At 35.7% G+C, this 27,579-nt stretch overlaps 1 protein-coding gene across 1 annotated transcript in view; it reads right to left on the bottom strand.

Annotated features, from left to right (window-relative positions):
* LOC308337760 (ubiquitin carboxyl-terminal hydrolase 9X-like) overlaps window positions 1-27,579 on the bottom strand; it is a 155,407-nt gene that overhangs the window by 31,198 nt on the left and 96,630 nt on the right. The window contains exons 25-29 of the mRNA XM_080795942.1: window positions 26,886-27,011; window positions 26,272-26,441; window positions 4,631-4,739; window positions 4,027-4,173; window positions 3,114-3,260 (exon numbers count right to left, since the gene is read on the bottom strand). Coding sequence (XP_080652068.1) covers window positions 3,114-3,260; window positions 4,027-4,173; window positions 4,631-4,739; window positions 26,272-26,441; window positions 26,886-27,011 — 699 coding nt within the window. The remainder of the gene's footprint in view (window positions 1-3,113; window positions 3,261-4,026; window positions 4,174-4,630; window positions 4,740-26,271; window positions 26,442-26,885; window positions 27,012-27,579) is intronic.

Here is a 27,579-nt window from a genome sequence, read left to right as displayed (position 1 = left end):
GTATTTTTCATTGTGTTTAGTGCAATACTGCAAATCTAGAGGCCGTAGACAAATTCCCAGATACCATTAAGAAAATCACTGAGGGAAAAGGATATCTGCCTGAGCAGGTTTTTACGCAGACAAAAGTGCCCTATTCTGCAAGAAGGTGTCACAAAGGAAGAGAAGCCAGCACCAGGATTTAACGCAGGAAGGGATAGGCCGAGTCTCCTGTTTTGTGCAAATGCAGCCAGGCCTGGTCAGGTCCTGCCCGTATCTATGAAAACTGCTTCCAGTCCCTGAGAGTGAAGGCAAGAGATAAACATGAGAAGCCTCTCTCTTGGCTGCATGTGAAAGCCTCGACAACAAAGGCCCTGTTTCTGGACTGGTTCCATCGATGCTTTGTCTCTGGCATCAGGAAGTACTTTGCCAGTGAGGGACTACCTCTTAAAATTCTTTTGCTATTAGACAGTGGGGCTCATGAGCTAGACCCCCATGAGTTTAGGACCAAAGGTGTTAAAGCGGTCTAAGTGTCCCCAAACACAACGTCTCTAACTCATCTCCCAGATCAGAGGGCCATGAGGACCTTTAAAGTTCATCACACACGGCACCACATGAAAAGAACTGTCAGTGCTTGGAAGAGCACCCTGATCTAAAGCACATCATGAGAACCTGGAAGGACAGCTCCACTGAAGACGTCACCACTGTCACAGAAAACACAGTGAGAACCATTAAGCCCCAAGTAACTCGGACTGGAGAAAACTGTGTCTGGGTGTTGTGTGTGACTTCACAGTCTCTACAACAGAGACAATCAGCAAAATCATAAAACAGACTGTAGATACGGCAAGAAAAGCGGCGGGTGGGGGGGTGGTGCGGGGTGAAGAGTTTGAAGATCTGGATCTTGGAGAAATTCAAGACCTAATACACACCGCCTCAGAAGACTTAACAGGAGTCAGTTTGATGGAGATGAGAACTCCTGAACCAGTGCCAGATGATGAGGATGGAGACACAGAGAAACGCCATGCCAGAAAACAGATTGATAGAAGGCAGTCTGGCAGAGGGCTCTGATTATCAAGATTGCTTTTGACTCCTTTTGTGACATGGACCCTTCCATGATATGGACATCAAAGCTAAAGGAAACAGCAGACCCATACAGGGACATTTTGTAGAGAAATGAAACAGGAGCAGAAAGGAAACAGCAGACCCATATAGGGACATTTGTAGAGAAAAGAAAAAGCAAGCAAGTTCCATAAAGTTACACTGAGTGTAACTCAGTGGCAGTGTACCTGCCTCTCCTGCCTCCCCCGGGCACAGCAAGACCAAGTCCTCTTCAGCCTACTCACTTTGAAGACAAGGAAGATGAAGACCTTTATGATCCCTTTCCACTTAGTGGGCACTAAATCATCACCATGCTGTACAGTTAATAAGCTTCTCTGTTGTGTCTCTGTGTGTCTCTGTGCGAAAATTTAGTAATCGTATGGCAGGAACTGCGTGAGATGTTTCATGTCATCAGCATCACTACGTATTCATTGTGTAGAACATTGTGTGCAAGACTCATCCTTACAGAGGCATACAGAGAGTAAGATGTACTGTAAAATTAATAATATGCCATGTTCTTACTGTTTCATACTTTGCTTTCAAAGCATTGCCTTACTCTGTGATGATGCCTCTCAGAATAGAAGCTATGTATCAGCCTATCATCACCGGTAACGGTTTCTTCTTTAATGTATTTGTGTCCAATTTTGTATTATGAATGTGACTGTAATACCATATGCCAAAAAGCAACGTAGTACTTTATGTGTACTTTCTTCTCTTTACATTTTAAAAATACAGTACATTTTGGGGCACCTGGGGGCTCAGTCAGCTAAGTGTCTGCCTTCAGGTCATAATCTCAAAGTCCTAGGATCGAGCCCCGCACTGGGCTCCTTGTTTAGCAGGGAGTCTGGTCCTCTCTCTGCCTCTGTTGTCCCACCGCTTATGCGCTCTCTCTCAAATAAAGAAATAAAATCTTAAAAAAGAATATACAGTACATAATAAACATAACATACAAAATAAGTGTTATCATTAGTTATGATGTCAGTAAGGCTCGTGGTCAACAGTAAACTATTAGTAGTTATTAGGAGACAAAAATTATATATGTAGATTTTCAGCTATATCAGGCTTTGGGGCCCATAACCCCCTTGTTCAAGTGTCAACTATAATTTTAAAATCCCTCGAATTAAAGGAGGCAGATATTTATTTAAAAATCACTGTACTGGGGGCGCCTGGCTGGCTCAGTGGTTGGGCATCTGCCTTTGGCTCAGGTCATGGTCTCAGGGTCCTGGGATCTAGCCTCACATCGGGCTCTCTGCTCAGCGGGAAGCCTGCTTCCCCCTCCCTCTCTGTCTGCCTCTCTGCCAACTTGTAATCTGTCAAATAAATAAATAAAATCTTAAAAAAAAAAAAAAAAGAATCACTGTATGGGGCGGGGGGGCACCTAGATGGCTCAGTCAGTTGAGAATCCAACTCTTGCTTTTCAATCAGTTCATGATCTCAGCGTTCTGCAATTAAGCCCTGCAGGGGGCTCCACACTCAGTGGGTAAGTGCCCAAGATTCCTTCCCTGTATTCCACCCATACTCTTGTGTGTGCTCGATCTCTAAAATAAAGAAATAAATCTTAAAAAAAAAAAATCACTGTATTATGCTATGCAAAGTCAGTCTGTCAGAAAAGACAAATACCATACAATTTCACTCATATGTGGAATTTAAGAAAGATATGATCATAGGGGAAAAAAACAAAGGCAAACCAAGAAACACAGTGGTGGTTACCAGAGGGTAGGGGTGGGAAGATAGGTGAAATAGGTAATGAGGATGAAGGAGTGCATTGTGATGAGCACCAGGCGTTGTACGGGAGTGTTGAATGATTATACTGTACACCTGAAACTAATATTACACTGTTAACTATAATATAAATAAAAGCTTAAAAAACAAACAAAACCACTATACCTTTCATAGAGATACTAGATATTAGAAGATATTAATAAGATAAATAACAAAGATGGTCTCTCAAAGCAAAATACTATAGCGTTCAGATAAATTTGCTAACAAACATTTAAAAGGTCACGGTAAGTAGTATAGTGCCAAAATTTAGAACTTACTTTAATGAGATTAGCACCTCCTTTTTCACAACCAACATGATACTTTTTCTCAGGTGTCTGAAAGGCTAGTAACTCTTTTGTTACCCCAAGGTGACCTTCCAAGATTGGCTCTTCAACACCTGTTTCACCTGTGTTTTTAACGTTATCCTGCGAAAGGGGAAATGTTAAGAAACCTAATTCACAAGAAATGACAACAAAGAAGCAAGAACAAAAGGGAACTGGAGGAAAGTGTTATCTCAGGTGTAATTATTCCACCCCTTTCCATTCATGTGATTTCTTCTACCCATAGAACTCTTTCAACATTAAATGTGGAATTTTGTCCCAAGACACTGGCAATGTGTGGAGATATTTCTAGTTTTTACAAATGGGAGGGAAGGGAAGACACCCCTTATAATTAGAGGCTGGAGTGTTGCTCAACATCCTACAATGACTATCACAGCTCCTCAAAACAAGGAATAATAGTAAAATGTCAATGGTGCCAAAGTTGAGAAACAGGAGAATATAAACCTACAGTTTAAAAGCTATCCATTTCAAAAATATATTCTAAAAGAACTCCGTCTGTATAAGTGAAAGGTATAGGTGGTTAAATATAAATGCTAACCCATTAGACATTTTTAATTAACAAAATTAAGAATATTCTAAGTATGATAATGGGAAATATAGGTAAAATATACCAAAATGGAGGAAACTGAACATCAGAATTCGGAGTCCCAACTGAAGTAAACTATTTGTATAAAATGAATCTAGCTGTATGTTCTATGTATTGTGAGTTACTAATTTAGTAGTGAATTCTGTATTTGGTTTTTTTATTATTCCCATGGGTTGTTTAACATAAATACTCAAAATCATAAAACTCTCTTTAATAGGGTTGATTTAAAAGTGTTATAGTAAACTGAGTATTAATACCACTTACCCTAATCCTTTTGAGCCAATCTATTTCATTGTTCAGAAGAACTTCAGCATTGGGTACACTGATATTGCTGTTGTAAGCATAATTAAGAAGGTGCCGTAGAAGAGTGAAATAGTCACCTGAATGTTTACCTCTCTCTCGTGCTGTGCTCTGAAATATAAATTATAATATGAATTTACAAGTCATGTTCAAGATTCATGTCAATTTTAAAAAATCTAGGTAACTGGTAAAATGAAGTGGCAACACCTTATACCAATGATATAAAAAACAATAAAACTGTTTGAATTCTACTTTTCCACGAAACTATTTCTAAAATGCAAATAAAAATCAGTCTACAAACAGTATAGAAATTATTGGAACAGATTTTATTTCCTAAGCATAACTAAATCTTTCCATTTTTTTAAAAGTTTTTTTTTTTTTTAAGTAATCTCTACAACCAATATGAGGGCTTAAACTTAAAACCCCTGAGATCAAGCATGCTCCACTGACTGAGACAGCCAGATGCCCCACATAAGCAAATCTTAAAATAGGTTAAAACTGTACTTTCCTAAATGTTCCTGATTTTAAGAATGAATCACATTGATAAGTCCATTTAAAAATATCTCACCCCCAAAATGGTAAAGAGCAGAGTAATGAAGAAAAGTAGAGGCCTGTGTCCCATGCAACATCTTGTGCACATTAAAAAAAATTGCTCCTGTGCCAACTGACGAACAGCTCTGAAATAAAAACATTTTCTATTTAATGTATTACATTCATGAACAGAAAAGCTCCAATAAATTATTCTGACACTGGTTTATCTTTAACAGGGTAAATAAATTGCAAAAATACAAGGTAATGACTTGTAACTCATTAACACTGAGATAGGAACATAGAATAGATAAACCTATCTTTCAGGGAGTGGAACCTCAAGTTGTAACCATAGTCTGGAAACTAGCGGGTATAGTTTCTTCATGTAAGACTTGACATAGTTTTTAGTATGCACTGCTGGGGGTGATGATGAAACATACAAAGAACAAACATATGTGAGTAAGTGTAATTATTTGCAGGATATTCTTTAAAATGTCCTTTGGAAAAACCTTAGATAATGCTTTAGAGACAATAGAAAATGTAATAAAAACTCTATTTTTGGCCTCTCAACCGTTTTCAAGGAACTGTGCTTTGAAGTAAGTAATTCATGGAAACTCAGAAGAAGTTATGTGAGATTTTTCAGTGGTTCTCAAATATGACCATCAGATCAGAAGTATCAGCATTATGTGGGAAACTGGGAATGTCTTAAAAATACAAATTCTTTAGCTCAATCTATACTTTCTGATTTAGAAACTCTGGAAAGGAGGCCTAGCAATCTACATTTTAATAAGCAATTTCAAGGACTCTGATATAAATCAAAGTTTGAGGATCATTTGAATACTATCTTGTTTAAATATTACCATGTATTTGACAAATTTCAAAGTCAGTAATTTCAGTACCAGAAATTTCATCTAATTATTTATTTGCATCTGTAAAAGTGTTCAATAATGTGTTGATCTCTCTAGAATATCTAGTTTATTACTGTGATTCTGGAATCAACAATATAAGACATGTTCAGTGAGAAGCTATTAACTTGGCAAATGCAACTTGTTTATAAGCCAGACGTAACTCCCATCTGGTTATGAGAAATTAAAGTTTTCACAAATTTAGGAAGAGCTTCTCTTTTCCTCTGGTCAGGATAAAACAAAGCCAACAAAATCAGCTTTAAAACTACTTAATAAGTACAACTGTCTCAGTGAAAAGATTCTGCAAACAACCATGGTGCTTCAAAAACACTCAGCTGCTCAGAAACAGTCTCTGATAAACGCACCTATCTAGCAACACTCAGTCTCACCTGAATGACTTTGTATCTACAAATAACATCAACCTACCGACACCGGTGCAAACCTGCCAATGCCTGAACTCCATATGTATCGTCTGCTTATTCAGAAAAAGTGCCTAGCTGATAGGGCTTCCCTTGCTATCTATTCTCAGCGATAACTCCACTTTTGTCTTTTTATTTCAGCTGCTGAATAGTGACTTTAAATCTCTGACAAAAGCAGGCTCCTTCATGAAGAGAGATTCTGCTATTAAAAACAGAGCCTAACACATTTAGGTGCTAAGTGGTGACTGAAAGAGCATTATAAATTACATTTTGTATCTGTGGGTAAATGCCATGCTTTTGTCTTGATACCTTCTAGATTTCTGAAATAAATTTATGGTTCAAATTTGAAGGATTTTAAGTTTTATGGTTTCAGCCTGACTTTTCTACCTGTAATTTTAGTCCAGTAGCACCACTTCCTTTTTTTATATTCTTATTGTCCCATATTTATTTTTTTGTGCATATATATATATTTTACCTTTCTTGGAAAAAGAGACTAACTAAAACAAATGCAAGATGGCCACATTCTAATTTTCAAGTATTTCCTCAAAGGTAAAAATCACCTGACTACTAATATTATTTAATAACTTAAGAATAAAAATTCTGCCAACCCCAACCAGAGCCCCTCTGAAATGTTCTGGATTGTCTGCTGGGAAATCATTAATACCTTCGGTATCCTAAGAAAAATTTTATCAGGACAAAAAAACCAAAACCAAACAACTTTGGATATCAATGACGTCGTGCAGAGTGTGAAAAGACATGTATGCTTTCTACTTCAAGTCCAGATTAGTGGCCCCAAGCCCAAGGATCCAGTTTTCCTACTCCTCTTCTTTCAATTACCCTAGAATGGAAGCTGTCTGAGATTTCATTGACCACATTACTGTTTCTCGAAAGTATTAATAAGAAATGAAGAAGAAAGACGACAAGGAGAAGAAATAATACATGCTGAAGTTTCAGTAAACCAGATTACCAGTCAGACTTCAATGCATTTAGACTTGCCCAACTGTAAGGCTAAATAACTTTTAAGGATCTTAAAAGTCCTTCTAATTTATAAACACCAAAGACAGGGTTCGAAAAACCCTCCAAAATAGTAACTACATTGTTTCAGATGTATGTCTCATTTTCACAATTTTCTGTAGGAATGTTTTAATACTTGTAACAAATTTTCAAAGATATCTCAGAGTATACTGCTCAAGTTCATTAGAAGAATGAATACACATTCCAAATATCTGATCCTTGTCATTTTCTGAAGGGAAAAAAAAAAGCAGCATAAGAAAATAACTTGAAAAGTTAGATCATGCACATCACACCTCCATCAAAATACTGTAATGACATCGTATTTCATATAAATCAGGGTACCAGGAAACAGCTGTGTAAACTTGTAGATAACAAGTAGCATTCCTGGCCTCCAACCTAGAAGCTAGTAACAATAGCTGCAAGTTCATGTCAGTTGTGAACGAATGACTTAAAGTAAAATCCAAAGTCCTTACAATGTCCTGTTTAGCTGTAATCAGACATACTCTTAGGTTATCTCTCTTACAGCATCTCTAAAGCTGTCTCCCTTACTCACTTAAAGTGACAGGTGACTTCTTTGCTGTTAGTTCATCTAGGAGGTCAAGAAGACTTGTGTTCAGAACTTTTACATATGCTGGCCCTTCTTTGCACTTATATGCTCATTCCTTTACTATTTTTTTCAGGTACTTATATAAAAATTTTTTGTTGGGGAGAAGAGAGTGGGACAGAGTAAGAGGGACAGAAAGAATCTTACGCAGGCTCCGTGCTCAGCCCAGTGCTGAGTCCAATGTGGGATTCACTTGATCTTACTATTCTGAGATCACGATCTGATTGGAAATCAGGACTCAGATACTGAAATCACTGAGCTACCCAGGCACCCGTTTCAGGTGCTTATTTGAAGGTCACCTAGTTAGCAAAGTATTTCCTGACTGTCCAGTATAAAGTCAAACTATATCAAATTTCACACATAATTCATAAATTCACCTAAAAACAAACCAACAAAAAAACTGACACTACCAACAAAACAAAATCTGAACGTATCTAATACCAAGTTGTAGGTTAATATTCTATTTAAGTACTTTAGTCAGGTTTTTAGTCGGTTAAAAGAAGTTTCTTAAACAAAAACAAATTTGGAAATCCAAAAAGCAATTTGTGCTCAAAATTTGATAAAAGCAGTATTGCACAGCAGTCAGTTCGAAGCTACAGTTCCTCCATGGAAACATCAAACACCAAATGGAAACTGCTAGAACCCCTGGGGGGGAAAAAACATTAACCAAGTAAACACCACATTAGAAAAGAGGAGAAAAAAAATCATAACTTTCCAAAAAAAAAAAAAAAAAAAAAAAAAGAACTTAAAATAACAGGACAGGTTTTTGATGCTGCCCCACCACCTACCCTGCATGGTAGAGATCTTGAAGATAACAGGCCACATTCCTAATAAAGATCTTGTTCCTGTTTCTAGATGGAACAAAGAAGACCTTATTTGCAAACCACTGTGTTTGTGCTAGTCTACCTAAGGCTCCTAGTGGAAACCACGTTCACAGAGAACACTTAACATCTGTTTCCTTAGAAATTATGATCTTGAGATCATGATCTGAGCGGAAATCAGGACTCAGACACTTAAATCACTGAGCCACCAAGGCACCCCTTTCAGGTGCTTATATGAAGGTCACCCAGTTAGCACAGTACTTCCTGATTGTCCAATATAAAGTTAAACTGTATCAAGTTTCACCCATAATTCATAAATTCACCTAAAAACAAACCAAATAAAAACCCTGACATTTATGGTGGAAAATGGCAGGAAATAGTCAAACACATTGTAAACTGATAGAAAATCCCACAGTTCTTAGGGGCAAAGATTGTAATGGAAAATAGAACAGAAAAGCAGCAAAAACTAGAGTGGCTTTCTTTGCGGAGAAGAGGTTAAGATACTGAACAGCAGCCAAAAACACTAAAGGAAAAGTCACATGAATGGTCATGATGGAACAAATACTAAAAAAGTACATTACGCTAAGCTTTCAACTGGGGCTAATATATATGTAGCGATACAATCAGAAAGTGAACGATGAAGCAGAATTATAAATGTTTTCTGGTAGTTTTAAAGGAATGTGTGAACAGAGATCCAATCTGCAAAACAAAATTTTATTTATTATTATTATTAGTATTTTGTCAAATGTTGGCACAACATAATCTAATCCTTCAACAATCAAGAAGAACAAGTCCTGGAGAAGAGGATGGATCTAATTTCCAGTTAGGACATTATAAAATTTAAAGGTAAGTTTTCAGAGGAAAAAAAAAATCACAAGCATACAAAGGAATGAGAAAGTGTAGCCAATCCAAAGGAAAGAAATAAACTGTCCATGAGGAAGCTAAGCATTGAACTTTCTATAAGATTTGAAAACACTCTTAAACATGATCAAACTACTAGAGGACAAACAAAAAACAAGGATGTAGTAGGACAAACTTATTAAAAAGGAGACAGAAATTATATAAAGAACTAAATGAAAATTCTGGGCACAAAAAATAAATGTAGAAACAGAAACTCCATAGTAGGATTTGACAGATTTCAGCAGGCAGAGAAAAACAGTAAGATAACAGCAACAGATAAATAGTACTTGGGGCAGAAAGAGAAGTTAAAAAAAGCTTAAGGGATGTGTGACACACCATGAAGTGAACCAATATATGAAATATGAAAGTTCCAGGGGAAGAAGACAGAAAAAAACATTTCAAGAAATAATGGCTGAACACTCCACTTTTGATGAAAGACATGGACACACACAGCCAACAAAGGCAAAGAACTTGAAATGCAAGAAACTTGAAACTAGTAATTTTAATAGGAAGCCACACTGAGACACATTATAGTCAATTTGTCAAAAGCCATAGACTAAACTGTGAAATCATAAAGGATGAAGCAATTTGTCATATGGGAGTCATCTTTAATAAAATTTATAGATGATTTCTCCTATTTCTCATCAGAGACCATGAATCAAGAAAGCAGGTATAGGAGGACAAAAATGGGGTGCCTAGATGGCTCAGTGAATTAAGTGCCTGACTTTGACCCTGGCCATCATCTTGGGGTCGTGGGACTGAGCCCCATCTTGGGCTCCCTGCTCAGTGGACAGTATGCTGAGCCACCCAGGCATCTGTCTACAAGGGTCTTTTACAAACGAAATGAAAAGATACTTAACCAGCTATTTGAAGCCATATGAAGTAAACAACACTGGTAAAAGTAACTACATAAAAAATGTAAAAACTAGCATTATTCTTCTTTGTCTATGTAATTCTTTTTACTGATGATTTTAAAAGCAAACATAAGAAACAATTTTAAATCTATTTGAATGGTCATACAAATATTTACAAAGATGTAATCTGAAACAATAAAAATATAAAGGGAAGCACTGAAATTGAGAAAATGGTATTTGTTACTGAAACTAACTTGGCATTATTAATAATATTTTTAAAAGATTTATTTATTTATTTATTTGAGAGAGATCACAAGTAGGCAGAGAGGCAGGCAGAGAGAGAGGAGGAAGCAGGCTCCCTACTGAGCAGAGAGCCTATGTGGGGTTCGATCCCAGGACCCTGGGATCATGACCTGAGCTGAAGGCAGAGGCTTTAACCCACTGAGCCACCCAGGCACCCCCTAACTTGGCATTATTAAAACACTATTGTTACTATATTATTATATATTATTATTATTCAAACTAGACTAAGTTCAGGGTATTAACTGACATTCTTAGGGTAACAACTAAGAGACTCTAAACAATTTATACAGAAAAACAAAGGAACCAAAATGGTACACTATAAAAAAACTTCCCCTCCCTTTATCTTTTCTTTATTTCTATTTACTTGTCTCTTTAAAGGATTTTATTTTTAAGTACTCTCCATACCCAATGTGGGGCCTGAATCCAAAACCCCAGCTCAAGAGTCAAACACTGCATTCTGCAGTGTCTAAGCCAGCCAGGTATCTTATCATTAATTAACTTTAAATGGAAACAGATTAAGTTCTCCCATTAAAAGGTATATATTGCCAAAATGACTTAAAAACGTATGTTAACTACATGAGACTCACTTTAGATATAAAGACACAAAATTAAAATGAAAAGCTAATTTGGGGAAGATACTTGAATAGAGAGTACCAAGAATCCATCTATCAGTAAAAAACTGTCTCATGTAACAACAGCAAATGTTCCAGAAATAACAGTCTGTCCTCCAAATAACAGAGATACGTGTTCTGATTGTTGTTGCTGTTCCTGATCACGTAGGTTGGGAAGCTATTGTTCAACTGCCAGTCCCATCTGGAAAACCACTTCCCTCTGGTTTAGCACCTCCAGAGCACTGAAAAGGGCAGATAGATTTTCCCACTTCACTTTTCTGTTATCCTGTTATGTCTAACATGACATTTTAGGATTAGGACATTCAATAGAAAACACATATATGGGGGAATTTAGGAAAGTGATCATACATACCCAAGGGAGGGAACAGTTTCAGAAAATACCTATGAAAACCTTCAGTATACACTGCAGGAAGATTCTCAGGCAAATATAGCATATAATAATAATAACATCAAAAGCAAGCAAAATTGTGGCAAAAGGAAAATATGGTTTCCAGAATTACAACACTGTGTATTTCTAATAACCAAACACACAAAGTATAGAAAGAACCAGGAAACTATAGCCCAGTGAAGGCAAGAAGTCAAAGGAAAGTCCAGTGAAGGAAAGAAGAGAAGAGAAGATGTCCCTGAGAACAACCAGATGTTGACTTTCAAAACAAGTAATATAAACAAAAAATAAAACTCTCCAGGATGCCTAGGTGGCTCGGTTGGTTAAGTGTCTGCCTTCAGCTCAGATCATGATTTCAGCATACTGGGATGGAGTCCCACATCAGGTTTCTTGCTCAGCTGGGAGTCTGCTTCTCCCTCTGCCTGCCACTTCCCCTACTTGTGCTCTCTGACAAACAAATAATCTTAAAAATAATTAAAAAAAACACAAAAAATAAACACCCTTAAAGATGCTCAAAGAATGAAAAAAAATATGAGAGTATCATCAGAAAAGAGGTAGGTATTAAAAAAACTAAATAAAGAGACAGGAAAATAAAAAGAAACCCCCTTTTATAAAAAGCTGTGGAGCTGCAAAGTACAAGAATTTAAATGAAAAATTTAAATAGAGTTGAACAGCCAGTTTAAGAAATCAGCAAATGTAGTAATAGGACAATTCTAATGATTGTGTCAGAAGCAGAAAGAATGAATGAAAATGAACAGACCCTAAGGGGCCTGTCAGATACCATCAAGAAGACCAACATATGCACTGTTAAGAGTGAAAGTAGAGAACAGAAAGAGAGCAACATAAAGATTTGAAAAGCTGAAAAATTTCCCCCACTTGAGGGATGAAATGGGCATATTATATCTATACATATAATTATATTTGAACTATCAAAAGTCAACAAGAAAGAATCTTGGGAGTAGCAAGAGAAGCATCGCATCAGGTACACAGGATTCCCACTAAGATTATCAGTGTTAATTCTCATCAAGACGACCTCGGACAAATAAACACCAAGCGCTCAAACAAAAAAAAAATTATCAAGCAAAAATACTATGTCTGACAAAACTGTATTTTAAATATGAGAAAGAAATTAAGATGTTCACAAATAAACAAAAGCTGAGTTTGTAACTTAATCATGAAACTGTAAGAAATCTTCCTTTAATCCACATGGATAGGTAGCCCATATAATAACATGGATTTTAAAAGAGAAAACTAAATTTCTCAAATCTTATGAAAGAAGAGTTCTCTAGAGAAATGTAACTCAACACAGAGGAAAAAAAACAAGGACACCACAGTAAATTTCACCCTTTGGCAACCAATATCTACAAGAGACAGGAACCCACCTTGCCCCTCCCCACACACAGCTCATTTATCTAATAAATAAATCAAGTTCAGCTTTCAGCAAAAATTAAAAGACACACTAAAAGAAAAATGAAAAACAAAGTTTGAAGGAAGGAGCAAATATCAGAATCAGACAGAGATATAGCAAAGACGTCAGAGTTACCAGACCAGGAATCTGAAAAATGTATAATTAATGTGCCAAAGGATCTAATATATAAAATAAAGAACATGAAAGAACATGGGGACAATGTAAATAATACATCAGAAATTCTATCAAACTAATGTTATAGATATGTCACTATAATAGAAAGAAGAGTGAACTGTAACAGGCTCATCAAGCTATACAACTGAAAAAAAAATTATCAATGAGCTTGAAAAAATACAGGAGAAACTCTGAAAACTGAAATGCAAAGAAAAAAGAAAAAGGTGAAACAATACCAGGAATCGTGAGACAACTACAAAAAGTAAAACACGGGACGCCTGTGTGGCTCAGGTGGTTGAGTGTCTGCCTTCACTCAAGTCATAATCCCAAAGTTCTGGGACCCTGCATCGGGCTCCTTGTGCAGTGGAGAGCGCTGTTTCTCCCTCTGCCTGTCATTTCTCCTGCTTGTGCTCTTTCTCTCTCTCTGACAAATAAAATTAAAAAAAAAAAAAAAAAAGTAAAACATATGGGTAATGGGGTACATAAGAAGGAAACAAAACATTTCAACCAGTAACAATGGAGAACTGGCCAAAATCAGTGACACTCTGAAGTCAATGATCAAGGAAACTGAGAACACCAGGAAAACTAGTACCAAAAATATCTGTATGTAGGCATTTCATATTCAAATTGCAGAAAATCAAAAAAAAGAGAAAAATCTTGAACGAAGCAACAAGAGTAAAAAACCTTACCTATAGAGGAGAAATAATAATTACCTTGGACATCTCTTCAGTAACCATGAAAGCAAGAAGAAAATAGAGTGAAATATTTAAAGTGTTGAAAGAAAAAACTTAACAACTTAGAAATCTGTATACAGCAAAATTATCATTAAAAATTAAATGAAAAATAACACTTCCTCAGACAAAAAATAAGGAAAATTGCCAGTAGACTTGTCTTGCAAAATGTTAAAGGAAGTATTTCAGAAAGAAGGAAAATGATACAGGTCTGAAACTTTAATCTATACAAAGAAACAAGGAACTTCAGAGAAGTACTAAATTAAGGGTAAAATAACTTCTTTTCCTTTTTCTTAATTAATAGATAATAATGTGTTCAAAATAATAAAAGGAAGAGTAACTTGCTGAGTATGAATAAGTGAAATGAATGACAGCAGTGGTACAAAGAAAAGAAGGAGAATTTGGAAATTCTATGTTTGAAGGAATTTGCCACACTCTTGAACCTGTATGGTGTTCTTGCAGATTCAAGGGCACCACATTTAAAAAGTAATTAAAGAAGGTTAACGTCTTTCAGGCCTGTAGAGTCTGGAAAAGGTGACTGCTCCCTCAAATGCACACAAAACACAAAGTGATTAAAACATGGAAAAACAAGGAAGTGTGACACCATCAATTAATAATATAATCTTTAAATAACTGAGTCCAGAGAGATGAAAAACTACACACTGCCTGACAAAGAATCCAAAATAATTGTTTGAACTGAGAAATATAATACATGAACAAAATGCAAAGACTGAAAACAGGATCTTTGAAAAGAACCAAAAAGAAATTCTGCAGCTGAATACAATGAATGAAATGAAAAAAAAAAAAAAAAAAAAAAGCAACAGAAAGCTCAACAAAACAAATGAAATGGAAACAAGGATACATGAAGTGTAAGAGAGGTAAGAGAAATCATCTGAAATCATCCAGTTAAAAAAGAAATAAAGAGTCATAAAAAGTCTGTAAGATTTATGGGGCAATGTCAAGAAACATTAATAAACAAGAAAATAAACAAGAAATAAACAAGGAACAAATAAATAAATAAACAAGAAATATTAATGAAGTCACAGAAGGAGAAGGGGCTTATTTTGAGACAGAATGGCTGAAAACTTTCCAAATATTCAGAGAGATAAACCAGATTCGTGAAACAGATCCCAAATAGGACCAATAAAAGATTTCATTAAGACACATATATTATAATCCATTTATCAAAAGTCAAAGAGAGAATTTTGATAGCAGCTAGAAAAAGAACTCTTCACATAAGAGGAATCCTTCATAAAACTCTAAGATGATTTATCAGCAGAACCTGGCAAGCCAGCAGAAAATGAGAGTAATATTCAAAGTGCTGAAAGGGAAAAATTGTTAACCTAGCATGTTATATGCTTGGTAAAGCTGTACTTCAGAAGTGAATATAAAGACATCCCAAACAACAGTGAGAGAATTCATCACCATAAAACGTACATTGTAAGAAATGTTAAAGGTAGTTCCTCACGTTGAATGTTAATTAGTAACATAAAAATATAAGAAAGCATAAAACTGACTTGTAAAGATAAACACAAATTCACTATATTCTTCTAATACTGTGTGTGCATTTTTAAAAGATTTTATTTATTTGAGAGAGAGCAGAAATGAGAGACAGAGCATAAATGGATGGGGAGTCACGGGCAGAGGGAGAAGCAGACTCCCCGCTGAGCAGGGAACCCAACACCCGGCTTGATCCCAAGACCCTGGGATTATGACCTGAGCAAAATGCAGACACTACACTGACTGAGCCACCAAGGTGCTCCTCTCCTAATAGTGTTACAATGGTACATGAAGTCACTATTATCTCTAAGACTAAAGTTAAAAGGCAAAAGTTTTTTTTTTTTTTAAAGATTTTAATTTATTTATTTGACAGAAAAAGAGCACAAGCAGGGGAGCAGCAGAGGGAGTGGGAAAAGCCAGCTCTCCACCAAGCAAGGAGACCAATGCAGGACTCGATCCCAGGTCTGGGGACCATGACCGTAGCTGGAGGCAGATGCTTAACCAACTGAGGCACTCAGGCAGAAGTTTTTTTTTTTTTTTCCAGGCAGAAGTTTTAAAATCACTATAGCTATAGTAATTTGTTAGTGGATACACAACATAGATAGAGGTTGTGACCAAAAATTGTGGGAGAGTGAAAGTGGCCAGAAGACCTGAACACACATTTCTCTCAGAATGTGCTAATCAGCACATTAGAAACTGCTCATCATTAGGGACATAAACTCAAATCTTGAAGGAGATACTACCTCACACCAATAACAACAGATACTATTAAAAAAAAATCAAAACAGTGTTGGCAAAAATATAGAGAGATCAAGAAAAATGTGATTAGGGTATGTTTAAAAGATACTGATGCAAGAAGACAAACCATAAAAGACTCAATCTCAAAAAACAGACTGAGGGTTGCTGGGGGGAGGAGGGACGGAGGAGAGTGGTGGGGAAATGGACATTGGGGAGGGTATGTGCTATGATGAGTGCTGTGAAATGTGTAAACCTGGCGATTCACAGACCTGTACCCCTGGGGATAAAAATACATTATATGTTTATTAAAAAAAAAAAAAAAGATACTGACGCAAGATATTTTATCTCATGGTAATGACAAAGAAAAACTTCCAGTGGATATATAATAGATAAAGAAAAATGAAAAATTTCACTACAAAAAAATGAGATCACAAAACAATAGCAAAGAGGAAGAAAAAAGTACAGAACAATTAACAAAAAGGCAAAAGTAACTCTGTATCTTTTAAAAACTACTTTGAATCTAAAATGGCCTAAATTTGCTAATCAGAAAACACTGGGCAAACAAACAGATTAAAAATAAGATAAAGAGTGGGCACCAGGTAGCCACCAGGAAAGAACTGAACATGGAGTCGGAAACTGGAGAAGCAAAGGTGAGATGTTCTGGATCCAGGGCCTCAGACCAAGCTGGATCCTGAGGAGATGAAAAGAAGATGCGTGAGGATGTGCTCTCATCCACATGGAACTTCTTTATCTACATAGCCCTGCTGCAAGTCACAGTTTTGTCTCAAAGAAACTGGATAGCAAATGAAGATGGGCATCACTAAGGAACCCAGTTACAATTTCAATTCCTATCTGCAAATGAATAGGCCCAGAAAGATATAAGAGACTCTCTGAATGCATGGACATTGAAATTATACTTGTTAAGAACAAATCTGGCTCTGGTAATTGACCTTCATAGCTAAAACTTAAAAGTACTTGGGAAGTAAAGACATTTTGTGGCAAGAGTACACTCACATGCCTGTGATGTTCAGCTTCTGTGAATTTGATATAATTTTAAGTAATGTCACATTCCATCTTCTATCAAGTACTAATTATAAGGGAATTATGGCTGCAATAAAAATATAAAATACAATAAAATAAAAAAATATAAAAAATAAGATAGAAAAAACAAGATCCTACCATATGGTATGTATAAGAGAGTGACTTTGGCTGACAGTGAAGAGAAGAATAAAGATGTTCCACGCAAATGGTAACTAAAAAAGAGCAGAAATGAACAGACAAAACAGCGGTAAGTCAAAAACTGTTACAAGAAACCAAAAAGGATACTGGATACTGATAAAAGGTCAATTCAACAATTCTTACAAAGATGTAACAGTTATAATCACCCAACATCAAAGCACCTAAATGTATAAAATAAATACTGAAAGATTTGAAAGTACAAATACAGTGCAATATACTAACAGAAACAGACTCAAAACACTCCACTCTTACGAATGGATTATTCGGTCAGCAAATTAATAAGAAAAAAGCAGAACTGAACAACACTACAGAGTAAGTGGATCTAACAGACGTATTTTCGGAATTTTTTACCTAGCAGAATTCAGAACTTTTTACCTAGCAGTAGAATAAACTTTCTCCTTTGCATCTTAAGGGACATAATCCTGAATGAACTACATGTAAGGTCACAAAAGAAGTCTTAAATTCAAGAAGCTGAAAATCATTCTAAGTAGCTCTTTCAACCACAATGCAATGAAAGTAGAAAACAGGAAAATTCACAAATACACAGAAACAAAATAATACACTTTTGAACAACTATTAAGTTAAAGAGAGTAAAAAAGAGGGAACTTAAAGAATATTTTGAGAAAATGAAAGCATAACACAGCAAAACCTGAGGGATGCAGGAAAAGCAATATAAAAGGAAAATTTAAAATTGAGAAACCCTTAACTAGACTAAGAAAACCGGAAGACTAAAATAAAATCAGAAATTAAAGAGGAAACATTATAATGGATGCCTCAGAAATAAAAAGGATCAGAAATAATTGTTATGAAAAAATATTATAGGGTTATAATATTAGACCAACAAGTGTCTAAAAAAATTTGGTAATTTCCTAGAAATAATTTCCTAGAAACAATCTAACAAACCTGAATCAAGAAAGAAAAACAGACCAGTAACAAGTAAGAATCATGAATTAGTAAGTGAAAACTCTGAATGAGTACAAAGCCATAGCTTCATGGGTAATTTTTACCACTTAGAAAAAGTTAATACCTATCTTTTTAAATTTTTAAAAGACTTTATTTGTATATATATTTATTTATTTAGAGAGAGCGCTTGGGGGGAGGGGCAGAGGGACAAAGAATTTCAAGCAGATTGCTCTGAGCCCAGATCCTGATGTGGCAGGGGCTCAATCTCATGACCTTGAGATCATCACTGGAACTGAAATCACGAGTTGGATGCTGACTGGCTAAGCCACTTAGGCGCCCCATCCTTTTTATTGATTTATTTAGAGAAGAGGGGAGAGAGAATGTTAATAAGCAGGCTGCATGCCCAGCATGGAGCCTGGTGAAGCGCTGGATCTGATGACCCTGATATGAACAGAACTGAAATCAAGAGTTGTATACTCTTCATAACCAACTGAGCCACCCAGGTCCTAATACCCGTCCTTTAAAAAAGAAAAAAAAAAGGGGTGCCTGGGTGGCTCAGTGGGTTAAAGCCTCTGCCTTCGGCTCAGGTCATGATCCCAGCCTCCTGGGTTCCAGCCCCGTCAGGCTCTCTGCTCAGTGGGGGGCCCGCTTCCTCCTCTCTCTCTGCCTGCTTCTCTGCCTACTTGTGATCTCCATCTGTCAAATAAATAAATAAAATCTTTAAAAAAGAAAAAAAAAGAAAAAAATTATTTGAGAGAGAGTGTGAGTGCGACAGTGTAAGCAGGGACATGGCAGAGGAAGAGGGAGAAGCCAACTGGCTACTAAGCTCGGAGCCCAATACAGGGTTTGATCCCAGGACCCTGGGATTATTACCTGAGCCAAAAGCAGACACTTCACTGACCTGAATCACCCAGGTGCCCCAACACCTATCCTTTTTCAAGTGTTCTGAAAAACACAGTATGTGGATACAGTCCCAAACTTCTTTTATGAAGGCAGCATAGTTAGGAAGCTAACTAAAAAGGTTTTAGGAAAAGAAAACGATAGGCCAATATCCCTGATGAAGACAGATGCAAAAATCCCCAATACAGTAATAACAAATTAAATTCAAGAGAACATAAAAAGGATTAGACAGGGGCACCTGGGTGGCTCAGCTGGTTGGGCAACTGCCTTTAGCTCAGATCATGATCCTGGAGTCCTGGGATCGAGTCCCACATCGGGCTCCCTGCTCTGCAGGGAGTCTGCTTCTCCCGCTGACCTTTCTCCTCTCATGCTTTCTCTCTCTCTCTCAAATAAATAAATAAAATCATTAAAAAAAAAAAAGGATTAGACATCATGACTTTGTGGGAGTTATTCCTGGAACATAAAGATAACTTAACATACACCAATTAGTCAATGTCACTCATCACATTTACAAAAAGGAATAGTAGTACAACGATCATCTCAATGCCTGAAGAAAATTTGGTAATGTTAGAGATCTATTTGTGATTAAACCTTCAAAATAAACAGAAGGAACTTACCTCAATACAATGCAATGTGAAAAGCCCATAGTTAATATTATAATCAATGATGAAATCTGAAAGCTTTCCCTCTAATATCCACTATAAGGCAAGGATACTCATTCTCACCACTTCTATTAACACAGAAGTAGAAATTATTTCTAGAGCATTTAGACAAGACATAGAACTGATTCAGAGAAGTAAAACTGACTACCAATGACATATGTAGAAAATCCTAAAGATGCAACAATAAAAAAATCTGTTAAAAATAAAGTTACAGCATACAAAATCCAAGTACAAAAACTTCATTTCTATACACAAAGAACCATCAAAATACCCCACACTGGTATTTAGAAAACAATCCTATTGACAATATTAACAGAAGAATTAAGAATAAGCTTAGAATAACCTTAAAGAGATGTAGGACTTGAACACTGAAAATTGTAACACTAATGAAGTTAAAGAAAGGCATCTCATATTGATGGATTAGGAGTACTAATATGGCTAAAATGTCCACTGGAACCGAAATCCACTTCAATACACAGTCCCTATTAAAATACTAATGGCATGCTCACAGAAACAGAAAAACAATCATATATTCATATGGTGCCACAAAAGACCTCTAATGACCAAAGCAATCCTGATTTAAGAACAAAGATGGAGGCATCATGCTTCTTGATTTCAAACTGTACTAAAAAGCTACAGTAATCAACAGTATATTACTCACATAGAAACTACATACATATGATATGGACACAACAGACATCTCGGAAATAAAGCCATTCATTTTATGGCAACTCATCTTTGAGAAGGGTACCAAAGGAAAGCAAGTAAGGTTTCTTCAAAAAATGGTGTTGGGGAAATTGAAAATCCACATGCATAATAATGAAAAGGACCCTTATTTCACACCACACATAAAAATCAGTCTAAAATGAATAAAAGTCTTAAACTTAAGAAAACAGAGACAGGTCCCCTTTGGTGGCTCAGCTGATTAAGTGCCTGCCTTCAGCTCAGGTTATGATCTCAGGGTCCTGGGATCAAGTTCTGTGCTCAGCAAGGAACCTGCTTCTCCCAATCCTTCTACCACTCCCCCTGCTTATGCTGTGTCTCTCAAATAATAGACCCTTAGGTGCCTGGGTGGCTCAGTGGTTAAGCCTTTTGCTCAGGTCATGATCCCAGAGTCCTGGGATAGAGCCCTAGGTCAGGCTCCAAGCTGCTTGCTTCTCCCTCTTCCAGGTTGTGTTCCCTCTTTGCTATGTGCCTCTCTCTGCCAAATAAACAAACAAAAAATCTTGGGGAAAAAAAAAGAATTAAAAAAAATTACAAAAAAAGATTTTAGCTATTTATTTGACAGAGAGAGAGACAGAGAGAGAGAGAAAGAGAAAGAGCAAGAGTGAGCACAGAAGCAGGGGGAATGGCAGGCAGAGAGGGAAGGAGAAGAAACCTCCCTGCCAAGCAGGGTGGATTCCACTTAAGTAAGTGGATTACTTAACCCAATGAGCCACCAGATGCCTTGAGAAAAAGCTTTTGATATGGGTATCATGAACTGATTTTTGGGTCTGACATCAAAAGAACCATCAACAAAAGAAAAAAAGAGGACTGCATCAAACTAAAGAGCTTCTACACAGCAAAGAAAATCAACAGAATGAAAAGAGAACCCACAGAATGAGAGAATATATTTCCAAAATATGTTTCTGGTAAGAGGTTTATATTCAAAATATAAGGAACTGATGCAGCTCAACAGCAAAATAATTAACTACCTAAAAAGGGGAAAGGACCCAAACAGACATCTTTTTCAAATAAATATATAAACAGTGAATTGGTATGTGAGAACAATGTGATTCATCATCAGGAAGTAAAAATCCAACCAAAACAGGTTATCATCTCAGACCTGTTAGGATGGCTATTTTCAAAAAGTTGCCATACAAGTGTTTACAACAATGTGGATAAAAGAGAACCCTTGCACAATGTTTGCAGGAATGTAAATCTGTATATCTGTTATGGAAAACATTATGAAGATTCCTTAAAACACTAAAAATAAAACATATCATCCAGCATCCAAATTCTGGATATATATCCAATTGAATAAAATCAGTATCTTGAAGAAATATTTACATTCTCATGATCACTGAAGCATTTTCACAATAGTCAAGACATGGAAACAATCTAAAGATATGCTGATGATGGATGCCTAGGTAAGAAAAATATGATAGACATATACAATGGAGTATAGCTCGCCTATTAAAAAGAAGGAAGTCTTGCCATTTGTGTTACCATGGATGAACGTGGAGCACAAGAGGCCAAGTGAAATAAGCTAGACCCAAAAAGACAAGAAATGCTTAATCTCACTGAAATGTGGAATACAAAACACTCACACTTAAAACCAGAAAGTACAATGGTGGCTGGGAAAATGATGGTAAAGGCACAAAATTTTCTTTCAACAAATTTTTTTGGGAAAAATAACATACATTTTGGTAACTATCCTTAATAACCTATTGTGTTCTTAAAATTTGCTGACAGATGATCATGAATGTCCTCACTATGCAAAAAATCAACTATATAAAGCAAAGGATACACTAATTACCTTGACTGCAGTAATCATGTCACAATGTATATACTGAAGAAAATCACATTGGTACATCTTATGTATATACCTCTTCTATTTATCAAGTACACCTCAATAAAGCTGAGAAAAATTTTTTAAAAATATAGATCAATGTACAATATTAAAAGATTCTGTATATCCTTTCTCAGAAATAAATTTTCTTCAAAATTATAATGCGCATCAAGGAAACTTTCTGCTAGTCATTTTCCAGTGATAATTTTAATACTTATGAGCAATTTATAAATTCTGGGAAAAACCACTAGTGTAGATAAGCTCTGTATAGGAAATCTAGTAAGAAGTTAAGTAGTTTTATTTACTTAAAAGAAAAATATAGAAAGAAAAGGCAGAAAAAAGTGAAGGAGAAAGAATCAAGAACATGAGAAAATGAACAAAAACCAATCAGAAACGTGGTAGCCAATAATACAAAGACATTAATAGTATTAATAATATTCAAACTCAAAGGTCTAAATACACTAGAAAATATATAATCAAAGCATATAAACATATTACAGCCTAGTATATATTTTGAAAAGGAACCCATATTGAAGACAGAGATTAAAATTAAAATGTTGGAGAAGACATTATATACAAATACTAAATAAAAGAAAGCTAGGGAAGGGATAATTCAAATGATTATAATTTCAGACAGAAGAGTACTTAACAGCAAATTAAATTAGAATAGCAAATTAAATTAAAGGTAAGCAGAAGATATTGTAAAAATCAGATGATAAATCAATGAACAGATTTCTAACAATGAAGTAACTACAACAGTTATCAAAAAATCCCTCCCCTCCCAAAAAAAAAAAAAACAAACAAACAAACAAAAAAAACAACAAAAGCCTAGAAGTGAGGCTCCTGCCTGGCTCAGTCAGTGGAGCATCTTAATCTGTGGGTCACTGAGTTCAAGCCCTACATGGGAGGGTGGGGTGGAGGTTAAGGGGTAGGGAAGTCTATTTAAGAATTAAAAAAAAAAAAAAAAAAAGCCTAGGAGTTGAAAAGGGTCAGTGGTGAATACTACTACAGCAGAATGAGAACAAATCATTAATTTTTTGTAAGCAATCTGAAGGGAGAACTACAGAAATTTATTCCATAACACCAGAATCATGATGACAACAAAGTTAGACAATGATACTATATAAAAAAAGACCAATAACCCCTTAAGAATAGAAATACAAATATTCTCAGAAGGGCCAATAAGCGTATGAAAAGCTCTAAGTGAAATGTAAATCAAAACACAATGAGATGTTACTTTGCACCCAGTAGGATGACTACTATCAAAACAATAGGTGTCATCAAACGTGGAAAACTGGAACCCTTGTGCGTTGTTGAGGGAAATGTAAAATGGTTCAGTGACTATGGAAAAGAATACTGAGATTCGTCAAAATATTAAGAACAGAACTAACTTATGACCCAGCAATCCCACTTCTGGGTATATATGCAAAAGAATTCAAAGTAGTCTCTTGAAAAGATGTCTGAATACCCACATTAATCACAGAATTGTTCAAATAGTTAAGAGACAGAAGCAACACAAATGTCTATCAACACATAAATAAAGAATATGTGATAATATATACAGAGGAATTTTATGCAGTCTTAAAAAGTGGGAAACCCTGTCACATGCTACAATATGGAAAAACCTCCACAACCTCATGCTAAGCAACTATCCCAGTGACATAAAGACAAATACTCTATGATTCCAATCATACAAAGTACCTGAAGTACTTTGTATGAGACTAAAAAGGTATGTGCCAAAGAGAAGAACTCGTGATGCCATGGGTGGGTAATTTAGTGAGTATATTGTTTCACTTCTGCAAGATTAAACAATTCTAGAGCTTCTTGAAATGATGTAATTATATTTAATCCATAACTATCAGTTTAGAAATTTAGTGTTACATATTTTTTACCATAATAAAAATATTAAAATTCCTCAACAAAATATTAACCAAAATTTTAAGTATATTGCAGATATTATACCAAGTGACCAAGTAAGATTTATCCTAATAACGTGAGATTTTCAACATATAAATCAGTGTATTTTAATAAATCTATTTTTATTTTATTTTATTTTATTTTTTTTTAAAATCTATTTTTATTTTAATAGAACTACTTTTGAAGGGTGCCTGAGTGGCTCATTTGGCTGAGTGGCTGCCTTCAGCTCAGCTCATGATCCCAGAGTTCTGGGGCTGAAGCCCTGTGTCTGGCTCCTTGCTCATCAGGGAGCCTGCCTTTCTCTCTTTCTCTGCCTGCCTCTCCCCCTGCTTGTGCGCTCTATCCCTCTCTCTGTGTCAAATAAATAAAATCTTAAAAAAACCAAACAATTTTTGACACATCACATAAATACGATGAAGGAAAAAAATTCTGTGACCATCTCAATTGAATCAGGAAAAAACCTAAACACATTCCAACCTTTCCATGATAAAAACACTTTATGAGCAAAGAATAAAAAGAAAATCTCAATAGGATAAAGATCCTCCTATATGAAAAGCTTTGACTTACTACCTACTCAACGATGAGAGACTAAACGCATTCTCTATCAGGAACAAGACAAGGATATCTGTTATCATCTCTTCTATTCAATACATAGACGAACATAAAGCAAAGGCAAATGAACACAGAAAAATTGGGGGGATGGAAGTTAAACTATCTCTAGTTGGAAGAGACATAATTTCATATACTGATAAAAATCTGAAAAGTTGAAAAAGACACTGAATTTGGCAAAACTATAAAGTAAAAAATCAATACACAAAATCACTTGTCTTTCTATATAGTATACTAGCAACGAGCAAATTAAAAAACAATTAAGAAATTAGAAAAAAATACTACCTATCATAGTAGCAAAAAGGACAAGTAAGAATAAATAAACATAACTAAGAAGGAGCAACTGTACTGAAAGAAATGGAAGACCTAAATAAAAGTACATGTGTTGATGAGGCACCTGGGTGGCTGGGTGGGTTAAGCCTCTGCCTTTGTCTCTGGTCATGATCCCAGGGTCCTGGGATCGGGCCCCACATCAGGCTCTCTGCTCAGCGGGGAGCCTGCTTCCCCCGCCCTCCCCTGCCTGCCTCTCTGCTTACTTGTGATCTCTGTCTGTCAAATAAATAAATAAAATCTTAAAAAAAAAAAAAAAAGACATTTTTCAAACTAAACAAAAGATAAGCCCATGAAAAAATGCTCAACACCACATACATAAATAAAAACCAAAACATCATAAAATGTTATGTAATTATCTACTGGGAGGGCTACTACCTTAAAGAAAGTTAAAAAAATAACAAGCATGGGAGAGGATATGGAGGAAACTAGAACCTTTATACATTGCTTATGGCAATATAATATACTGTGCCATTGTGAAACTCAGTTTTGTGAACCTCAAAAAAGGTTAACATAGAATTACCAAGTAGTATCTATTTCCAAGGCACATTTTCAAAAGAATTGAGAATGGTTACTCAAACAGATATCTAGGTTCACAGCAATTATCATAGCATCAGTATCTACAATACCCAAGAGTGGATACAACCAAGTATCCATCAACAGATAAACTGTGTAAGCAAAAACATGGTATGTACATCAATTATCTACTGATCATTCAGCTTTAAAGGAAGGAAATTCTGCAATATGCTACAACATGGATGAACTTTGAAAACATTATGCTGTATGAAACAATCCAAGCACAAAAGGACAAATACTATGTGATTCCTTTTATGTGAGTTACTTGTAATAGGCAAGTTCACAGCGATAGTACATAGATCAGAGGTAAAGAATGGGTGGAAGGTTAGGAAAATGGGTATTTTCACTTAAAAAAATTTGTCTGGGTAATGAAAAATTTAGGAGATAGTGTTGACTGCTAACATTTTATAAAAGTTCTTAAGGCCACTGAACTGTCCACTTAGGTTAAGTGAAACATGTTAAATGTAAGTTTCCTAAATATCAAAGTACTATGTAAACAACCAAAAGGTTTCCTTATTTGACTTCTAAGATAAATTATGATTAAAACATTCCTTTCTGCTGAAGAGAGTAAGGTCAGCCTTCTTCTAAATTGAAAAAATCACTTACTTGCTGGGACAGTGCAATAATAAGTCAATGATAAATGTCTGCCAGGCTTTTTCTTTACTAAGTGCATCCAAGGCTGTTGGAATCAGAGCAAAACATAATGTCATCACTTCCAATGCTTCACAGCAAACCTGTTCATCCTCCATGTCTGGCTCACTGATTGCAGTGAGGGTCTGTAAAGTTAGAATCAAGAATAAATTACTCATTAATTTAAAATACACTGAAGAGTTTTATTTTCAAAATAAAATGATATATTATTATCTTACAGCTGTATGTTTACTTTAAACTAATAGATCCAGGGATGCCTGGGTGATTCAGTGGTTAAGCATCTACCTTCGAGTTAGGTCATGATCCCAGGGTCCTGGGACTGCATCCTACATCAAACTCCCTGCTCAGGCTGGAGTTGGCTTCTCCCTCTCTTCTTGCCCCTCCCCGAGATCAAGTGAACATGCAGCACGGTTTGTCAGGCGAATAAAATAAAAAAACCAACTAAACAAAATAACCCAAAAACTAATAGATAAAAATGACCTGGTCTTTAAAAAAGGGCAGAGATAATGAAAATTTAGTGCACAATTAACCTTTATATAAAAGGAATACAGTTTTGTAACAATTCTTACCATGTCATAAATTTTTGTGATTTCTTCATTTGGGCTAAATACCAAATCTAATGCCCCACATCCTGATGCCCAGATGATTTTTTGTATAGCTCTAATGACACAAGTATCAGGCATGTATCTTGAAGCCTGAAAGAAAATGAATACTTAAAAATGCTGACAAAATATTAAGTGAAGTTACTAGAAAACATTTCTCTTTGTGAAAGTAGTATAAATGGCTCTTGCCATAAATACGCTCTGCACTGTCTTTAATATCTAAAGTAGCCTTTGTCCCATTTTTTTCAAATCTTCACCTCAAGTCATAAGATATACGCAGATGAAGTAAAAGACATTTATCAGCTACAGCCTAAGTATGCTTCAGGGTAAGATCTAATCTGGCTCTATAGATATTTTTCTTAAGATTTGTTAAAACAGAAAAACCAAGTCACCCAGCCATTCAATTCCTATGGTTTACACAGGTAAGAAAAAAATCAGCTGACCAAAGCACAAGTGATTTCGTGAATTTTCAAAATAAACAGTTTTATTCCTGATAGTAAAAAACGAAATAATTCTAATGTCTATGAACAGAACATGGAAGATAACCATAAAAGGCAGTAACATTTAAAATGGAATAAACCACACACATATAAGTGACTGAAAAATTCTAAAATCATGCTGACTGGCATAATTCAGACATAAAAAGCACACAATATGATCC

The sequence above is a fragment of the Martes martes genome (genome assembly GCF_963455335.1).
Source record: "Martes martes genome assembly, chromosome: Y".
In the NCBI taxonomy this organism is placed as follows: Eukaryota; Metazoa; Chordata; class Mammalia; order Carnivora; family Mustelidae; genus Martes; species Martes martes.
Note: the sequence above shows the minus strand (reverse complement) of the source record. Positions and strands in the feature narration are given on the sequence as shown.